General features: G+C 36.5%; 1 protein-coding gene and 1 long non-coding RNA gene across 2 annotated transcripts in view; both read right to left on the minus strand.

The window, feature by feature from the left end:
* The window catches only part of LOC132277500 (patatin-like protein 2), a 28,754-nt gene extending 24,877 nt beyond the window's left edge, over positions 1–3,877 (minus strand). Inside the window, exons 1-2 of the mRNA XM_059779355.1 lie at positions 3,746–3,877; positions 3,542–3,605 (exon numbers count right to left, since the gene is read on the minus strand). Coding sequence (XP_059635338.1) covers positions 3,542–3,605; positions 3,746–3,877 — 196 coding nt within the window. The remainder of the gene's footprint in view (positions 1–3,541; positions 3,606–3,745) is intronic.
* A 3,014-nt stretch (positions 3,878–6,891) lies between these two features.
* LOC132279498 (uncharacterized) lies at positions 6,892–8,915 on the minus strand. Its single transcript, XR_009471329.1, has 3 exons — positions 8,704–8,915; positions 7,060–7,245; positions 6,892–6,954 (listed from the first exon to the last, which is right to left on the minus strand). It is a non-coding gene; the product is annotated as an uncharacterized LOC132279498 (long non-coding RNA).
* Between the last annotated feature and the right edge of the window lie 262 nt (positions 8,916–9,177).

Here is a 9,177-nt window from a genome sequence, read left to right on the forward strand (position 1 = left end):
TGGGGTTACCGAGGTCGATACATAACCATGATACAGTGTGGGTGATAGTGGACCGATTGACTAAATCAGCTCATTTTCTACCCATTCGAGCTATTGATACTGTAAAGGAATTGTGTAAGATCTATATTAGAGATATAGTTAAGCTTCATGGAGTGCCAGTGTCTATTGTCTCAGATCATGATCCTCGTTTTTCATCTCGATTTTGGAGTAGTTTCCAAGCAGCTTTTGGTACTCCTTTGAGTTTGAGTACTGCTTTTCATCCTCAGACCAATGGCCAGTCCGAGAGGGTCATTCAGGTGTTGGAGGATATGCTTCGTGCTTGTGTGCTAGATTTTCGGGGCAGTTGGGAGGATCACATTCCATTGGTTGAGTTCGCTTATAATAATAGCTATCAGGCTAGTATCGGCATGGCACTATATGAGGCACTTTATGGTAGACCTTGTCGTTCACCTGTATGTTGGGCTGAGGTTGGTGATGGTAGTTTTTTGGGGCCAGAGTTGGTGCAAGAGACTACGGAGAAGGTTGCCATCATTCGAGATCGACTTCGCACAGCTCAGAGTCGACAAAAGAGTTATGCAGACCGACGCAATCGTGCTTTGGAGTTTAGTATGGGTGACTTGGTGTTCTTGAAAGTATCACCAATGAAGGGGGTTACGAGATTTGGTAGGAAGAAAGGGAAGTTAGCTCCTCGATTCATTGGACCTTTTGAGATCACAGAGAGTATTGGGAAAGTGGCATATAGATTGGCCTTACCACCCAGACTATCTGCTGTTCATGATGTTTTCCATGTCTCTATGTTGAGGAGGTGCTTGAGGGATGAAACTCAGGCAGTTGACTGCACAGAGGTTCAGTTGCGTCCTAATGCAACCTATGTTGAGACTCCTGTTCGCATCGTTGACAGTATAGTGAAACAGTTGAGGCGGACAGAGATACCTCTAGTGAAGGTGCAGTGGAATCATCAGGACGAGAGAGAGGCTACTTGGGAGCTAGAGTCAGAAATGAAGGAAAAGTACCCACAACTCTTCGAATAAGGTATGCAAATTTCGAGGACGAAATTTCTTTTTAGGTGGGTAGAATGTAAAACCCTAAAATTTCATACATTATTTTTATTATTTAGTATTTAGTATTTTAATGTGATAGTAGAGATAATAGAGTTTTTCTTTTAAAATTTAAAACTTTAAATAAGAGTCCTAGGTTATCTCAAATGCAGTTATATTTATCCTTTATATTTTCACGTTGTATTAGTTCTACGAGGATTTATTTTAAAAAAATAATAATAATATTAGCGCGATACAGCATGATAGGACGGAGACCTAGAGAGAGTGATCTGACGTCGTGTCTTTCTGCAGTAGCCGAGGGAAGGAACGATAATCTGGAATTCGCGTAGGAAGGAAGAATTAATTATTATCCCAGGCAAGTTAATCTTGCATTGTAGTTCTATATATATTCGTAACTTCTTAAAAGATGTATATTTTAGCATATTTTAATATGTTGTTGCAAGTTACTGATTAAGAATACAATATATATTGGTTGCATGAGTAGTTGTATTTAATCAAGTAATCTTAAGAGTCTTTACATTTCTTACGAAAAATGTTTATTGGTTGAATATGAAATTTAGTTTATTCCATTGTTACAATTTATAGTAATAATAATGATTTATATATGAATATATCTATATTTACATGTTTGAGAATGACTGCATGTATGTAATTTGTAGAGTTACTTTGGTTATAATTAAAATGCGTGAACCTTTAAGTATATTTGTATTTGAGTATATAAAATTCCATATAATCTTAACTTTAAGTTCTGATTAATGACAAATCTGATCTAATGTAAATATATATATATAGATGTATGTGCGTGTGTTTATGTGTGGACTGTTTGAAGTAAAGTAGTCTTCATGTGGTAGATATATATTTATAGGAAGGAAATTCTTGTAGAGTTTCAGTCAAAGAGGGATTTATGTGGGTACGTTGGTATATGGCAGTGATGTAGTCATTAGTACTGGATCTTGGAGATCATTATTTTGGGATTAAAAAATTATGGTGTTTAAACTAGTTTCATAAACTAATTCTCATGTGTATGTTAATAAATTAAGCAATAAATAGTCCATGATTGTGGGATGACCTGTATTTAACAAAGTGGATTTGGACTTGGTTATGCATGGTTGGAAACACAACTTAGAAGTTGCTGGTTGAGCTCCTGGAAAGAATAATTTAAACTGGTGGAAGACTCATTTTGGGTGTTTTGATTTCACCCGCATTGGGCCATTGGATGGTGTATAGGGGCGTGTTTGGACTAGGGTGTGAGCAGTTGGCCAACGAGTTAGGCTGTGTGGTCCATTAGTCAAGATCTAAATGTTAGACCATTTCTTTGTCCATCAGAAATTATTTATTTATTTATTTTTATTTAATAATTTAAACTGATTTAGAATTAGAAATAAATTAGGGAAATATATTATTAATGTTCCAAAAATTATGATATTTTTCACAATATTATTTTTATCATATGTGAACTGTTTGAAAAAGTATTATTTTTTTCAATACAAAGACAGGGAGTACGGAAAAACTATTAAGCGATAGATTTTGAAATTTTGCAGGGTCATGTATCTAAGGATAGGCTATGTCTAAAAATTTTGTACTCCCACTAGTTGGGTCTTTAGGGTTCTGTTTTAAAGTAAAAGTGCGTTTGGTTGTATTACTTATTAATTTATATTATTAATTAATAATGTCTCTCATAATTCACCATAATTAATAATGATGAGTTTGGATTAGTCGGAGGGCATTCAGGGACTGACCCTATGATGACTCCTGGGTATGGTCAGGGACCTACCTATTTGGGAGTGCACTACCCTTTTGTTATGGCCATGGGTCTAATGAGCCCTTATTGTGTGGACGTGATCAGGGATCATCTGGGGAGTAGACGTACAATCCAGCCACACGTGTGTTTTTGGTAGTCAGGGACTATACGATTCACACCATTTTATTGGACGGGAGCCGGAGCTCATATGAGATATGCCGATTTATTAAAAATAAAAGATGGTTATTTATTAAGTTTATAATTAACTGGGTTACACACATTTGAATAATGAACTTATTTGAGTTGCTTATATATACAGGAATACAAGGTAAGGTTAATTTGCTGAACGATGATTGTGTTTAGCATTTATTGCTGAGCTTGTGAGTTCACCCCATTATCACATTTCAGGTACACGTTGAGTAGGAACGTGATGGGATTACATGATGGTGATGGATTTTGGCTTGTTTGTCGTATTCTTTGGTTTAGTTCAATTTTCGCATTGTAATAAGAATGACGATATTTTTTTGAGAGTTAGTTCATTTTGTCCAATTATCATGGATTATTTTTGACAAGGTTGTTTGATATTATGGTTGTATCGATTTAATAAATTAGAGGGTGGTTTACATCTACTTCTTTACTTAATTATTTTTATTGTAAGGTTGTGGTTGTGTAAAGAAAGTCATGCCAAATCTTAATACGAGACAAGAGTTCATGTATTTAGGATTTTGGGGCGTGACACCACCTGTGCTTGTCCCTGCAATCACGTCAAAGTAGTCTGTCATTCTTGCATCCTCTCCATCCATCTTCTGCAGCAAATGAAAAAAAATCATATATATAGACAATTTGAATAAACTAAGTCCGAAAGATTAATTAAAACTTCTATTGGCTTTGTATATTTATCGCAGGAATGCCGTGTTGCCATTTGAGTATAGAAGAAGTAAATTACCTGAAGCACAGACTCCAGAAAGCTGAGGATTGTTCTCGGGATAATCCCTCTTATTCTTCCTCCATCAATGCTGAGAACCGTGATTAGGTTTCCATAAGTTGGAGGCTGTACGATTGACTTTTGTCCTTCCATGTTACTAAAAGGGTGATAGCTGAAGAAATTTGAAGTTTCCGAAGTTTTGTGAGAATGAGAAGCACTCTTTTACGAGGATGGATATTTAAATTTGAGCTTTCGGACACCGAGAGCCTTGAAGTTGTTTTGATCTTGAGAAGCATGCACTCTTCGATATTTATTGACTCCTTATCCTTCTTATTCTTTAAGCTTCAACGATTTCATGAGCCATGCATCTGCTTTGAAATTCATGCAGCGGTTGTACTTTTTCGAAATTCATGCAGCTTTGTACTTCTTCGGATTAGATTTGACTGAGTCTATAATATTCAAAGCATGAACGTACCAATAGAAAATTCCACATTGGAACTGTAGTCATCTTGGTAGTCTCTTGCTTTTGCAGCAAAAACATTGTCCCCTGGGCACTATATGTAACGACTCAAAACTAATACTTTTTAAACAAAAAAAATTCGGCATGACCTCCCCTAAAAATAGGCCTATCACAACCTGTTTAATTGCATTTTTAACCTGTCATGGCTTAAATTCCGAATTCACGGCAACAAAAGATAATGATACAACCAACTAATCTAGACAATGCTTCAAACTAGGATTATCCATCCATTCATCAACAAGTTGCATACTATCAAATCCCCATCCAAAACATCATCAATACTTTAGTTATATTACAAGACAAAGTTCTACAAAATAATTATATATCTTTGCACTTCTAGTGTTTTACAAAATAATGGGGAATATACAAAGATACAAAAGTGGACTTCTAACGCCGTTCAAGCTTGAGGTGGGTTGTCATCCGCCAGTTCCTTTCCAAGACCTGAAAAAAAATATATATAGATATAGGGGTGAGCATATAGCTCAGCAGGTGACACTTAAGACACAATTCTTGTGTCCTAGTGAATCCAAATAAAGCATAGGCCAATGGGAGATTGGGGACATGCATTGAAGGGGAAAAACAATTACAAGTACAAGTCAAATTCAATCATACACAAATGCAAATGGAGTGAGATGCAATGTATGCTAATGTCACTCCCCGTTTTCATTCTCAAAACCATCACGTTCAAAGTTAATGTAACCCCCTTTGGTAACCCCGCCGTGACGAGAGGAGGATTGGCTACCGTCCCTAGGCCCTTGGTGACCCCGTGGCGCCGTTGAGGGGCCCGAATAGCTCAACCACGCTAGGGTACTCTCCCTAGTCCTCCCTAGGCTACATTAACCTCTGGCCCGTTGGTAACCCCGCAGCGACCGGGTTTGTCAAAACCAATTTTTTTCCAAAACATTCATTCCCAAATCCCCATTTTCATTTCAAGACAACCACTTCCCTTTTTCATGCAACCCAATGAGATGTAGGCTCATGTCATGATCTCAATATAATGACAAATGAGAACTTAGCACAATAATAAATAAGCATATTCTCATGGCATCATTATAGCATGTTAGTAACCTCAAAAAAAATGTAAACAACTATCACATAGACATACTTTTCATTCAACCATGTTATACACATTTACATAACTAGCATGTTGTCAATTAAATCATTTTAATCAAAATCAACAACAATTAAACATGCTATAACACACATAGAGGAGCATGATTCATTATAGAGCAAGATTCCATGGCTTAAGATGTCCCTACCTCACAATCCAAGCAGAAATCCCTAGAATAGGTCCTCCAAATTCGAGCTCCAAGGAAGACTCAAATCTAGAAATTGATAGTATGGATGCGTAGAGCTCGCTACAAGCTTCGTTTTGCCTCAAACGGCACCTCAATCCGACAAAAGATGAAGGAGCAATCAACAATGGAAGTTGAAGTGAAAAGAAAAGAAAAAAGAAAAAAGGAGAAGCCGAGAGCAGTCGGGAGAGAGAGAGAGCAGCAGAGACCAATTTTGGTCTCACAAATCACTTAAAAAGTGATGTGGGTCCCACTTTATTTTATATTTCTTTTCTCTTTTTCTTTTTCATTTAAATCACACACCACACACACACAATTATGTACACAGACTTCACACTATATGTTAGAATTTTAGGTGAGACTCAGAATTGTAGGTAAGACTAGCTAATTTGGCAATAATGGTCCAAATGGAATATATTATCTTTCTCTTTTTTAGATAATCCAATGGAGTTCTATAAACCTTATCCAATGGAAAATAAATTAGTTGTGTAATTGTCTGGTGCAGAACTTTTTAAAATTTTTTTTCGAAAACTTGTCTGGTGCAAAAGTTGAGGTTGCTTGTATTGCCTACTCAATGAATTCAAAAACCTGCAGAAGTTGTAATTGCTAACGCGTCATTTGCATTCGAAAGAGGCGGCGTAGTGTCAAATGAAAACACTGGTAAGCCATTCAAAATGCTACATTGAGGAAGTGTGCCTAAAATAACTTAAATAATGCCTTATAAGACTTTCTTTTGCTATCATTCACTTATGTTTTTGCTGTGCCATTGCATAGTTTATGGACTTGACTCTAATATAAACTTGATATTCTGGATTAGTCAATGAACTTCGGGTTTTAAAAGACCACAAGTTATTAGACAGGCTTTATATATCCTTCATAAAATTTATGAATTCTTAGTTTGCAGGATATCTCTCTATGTAATGCAGTTGAACATCTTATCAAAGTTTCATGAATGACAAATTTGATTTTTGTGACCTCGATCCGACAAGGAACAATATCGTCAACGAACAAAATAATGGACATAATCTTAAAGAAAATGAAAGTTGCATGCATTAGCAGGAAACAATGGTAAAATCAGAATGATATAATGTGTCCATCTGAGCTCTCAACGCGTATCAGTTGTAACAATCAGTGACTAATGATATGTAATATTGACAGTGAAGAATCTGTTCTAACTTGCAATGCATATATCTGAGAGTGAGGCATCCAAGCTTGGGTTGTTGTTTACCTCATAGGTGGAAAAGATTGTTGGCTGGAGTATCTTGATGTCGAATGTTGGTATTGGCACATTAGTCAATGTCTGGTGTAGTTTTGTGTTTCCTAGTTTTTCCTTAACGATATTGTGGAGGTATTTCCCATCGTATTTTGGTCCTGATAGGGCTTTAATTATCTTTGTTGTATGAGGAAATGGAGACCTGTCATTCAAAAAAGTTCAAAACCCATAGTAATTAACAACCATAAAGAATATATTGCATTGTTATAACTAGTTAACTAGCATATACTTCGTTATAAATAATTACCATGGTTGAGGAAAGATTTTAGGGCAGCTTTCGAGGTAGAAGTCTTTGATATCCTTGGCTGCAAAAAAAAAAAGGACGGTTCTTTTCATTCGGTGCAGTAAGCATGGCAGTCACAAGTCCACCTGTGCTCGTCCCTGCAATCACGTCAAAGTAGTCTGCAATTCTTGCATCCTCACCATCTAGCTTCTGCACCATATGACAAAAGCATATAGAGTTAGCACTTAAGAAGATTATTCATATTGGCAATACAATAAGGTCGCGGAGCAGCATTTTAATTGCAAGTTACTTTGCATAAGCAAAGTTGCAAGATGAAAACTTCATTTGACTCTATATATGTGTAACGACCCTAAACTGATACCCTTTTTTAAAAAAACAATTGGCACGACCTCCCCTAAAAAGGGACTACAACCATCTGCTCAAAAACAAAAAACGCAATGGCCCTTCTTGGCCTTTCAAAACACCTCCTACTTGTCCCAACACATAATACAATTAATATACTCCAACATCCCATCCATCCGTTCATTATACCTCAACATGGCTCATCTCATGGTGGAACATCTATGTACCGTTTAATCCAAATTATCATAATTACAGTCCTAAAATATAGTTACAATAACTAGGTTCACAAATCTCTATACCAAATATAACAAACTAAGATTTTACAAAAATATGGGACTTAATACAAAAATAGCAAAAGAAGTCCTCTAATCCAAATTAGGTCTGTGGTGGGAAGTCATCCCCCACTTCTTTCCCGTTTCCTAAAAAAAAATTTATTAAATAATAGGGTGAGTATAAAGCTCAGTAGGTAGCACTTAAGATACGCTTTTTGTGTCCCCGTAAATCCAAACATAGAATAGAGCAATGAGAATGGGGATCAGACCATGTAGGGAAACCACAATATAATAATCAATTTCCACATAAGTAACATAATGCAATGGGAATGCAATGCATGCCGATGTCGCTCCCCGTTTTCAAAATCAAAACCATCACTTGTAAACTGTTAATATAACCCGCCCTTTGGTAACCCCGCAGCGACATGAGAGAAGGATTGGCTAGTATTCCTGACCCATGGTACCCCCGCGGCGTCATTATGGGGCCAGCTAGCTCAACCACGCTAGAGCAATCTCCCTAATTCCCTCTAGGCTATATTAACCTTCCGACCCTTTGGTACCTCCACGGCGATCGGGTTTTCACAAAACCGATTCATTAAAATACTTTCCCAAAATTCTCTTTTTCTTTTCAAAATGATTTCTTCCCTTTTATGCCCAATGCCAGTGCTTAAATGCATCAATGCTATGTCCATGCTCATAATCCCACGACTAGTTCAAATTTAACTAACAAGGCATGGTTCACAAAAATTCCCAAAGGAGTTACCACATAACGGCATATAACAAGATTCTAGCATTTTTGGCATATGAAAATCAACACATAAACATGCTCTTTACATAAAGCATTTAATCCACATAGTTCCATGGTTATCATATAAGCAAGCTTTTCATACAACATATTTAACACACATTCTCATGTTCATATATCTCAATCAAGTAAATTTAAACTATAATTAACATAATTAAGCATTCTAAGACACAAATCAAGTAGATCAACTCACTAAAGCACAAGATTTCATGGATTGAGGGCCCCTACCTCAAGATTGGACAAAACCTTTGAAATGGGTTCTAAATTTTGAAATCCAAGGAGGGCACCAAAGCTGAAATTTCTGGTACTAGTGCGCAGAGCTCATCGTGCTCTTCGTTTTGCCTCAAACGGCACTTAAATTCGGCAAGAATTAAGAGAGAAATCTTGTCTCAAAGATTGAAACTCAAAAGAAAGAAAAAAGAAAACTCTAGAAGGGGAGAGAGAGGTTCTAGCGGGAGTGAAGAGAGAAGGAAGAAAATGAGGCTTAAAACATGCATGTGGGTCTCATCAATTTTGAATTTCTTTTCCCTTTTTCTTTTACTCCAATTTCTACACCACACATATATAATGCAATACATAAAATACCATTTAATCCACATAAATTAAAATGCACAATGTGTAATGGACCCAACTAAAAACCCATACACAAAACGTGAAAAGACCGAAATACCCTTGCATCAACGAATTACTGAAAATATGAAA

The sequence above is a fragment of the Cornus florida genome, unplaced genomic scaffold, assembly GCF_030987335.1.
Source record: "Cornus florida cultivar Cherokee Brave unplaced genomic scaffold, ASM3098733v1 CherokeeBrave_3.0.0_Hap2_Chr10, whole genome shotgun sequence".
Classification (NCBI taxonomy): Eukaryota; Viridiplantae; Streptophyta; class Magnoliopsida; order Cornales; family Cornaceae; genus Cornus; species Cornus florida.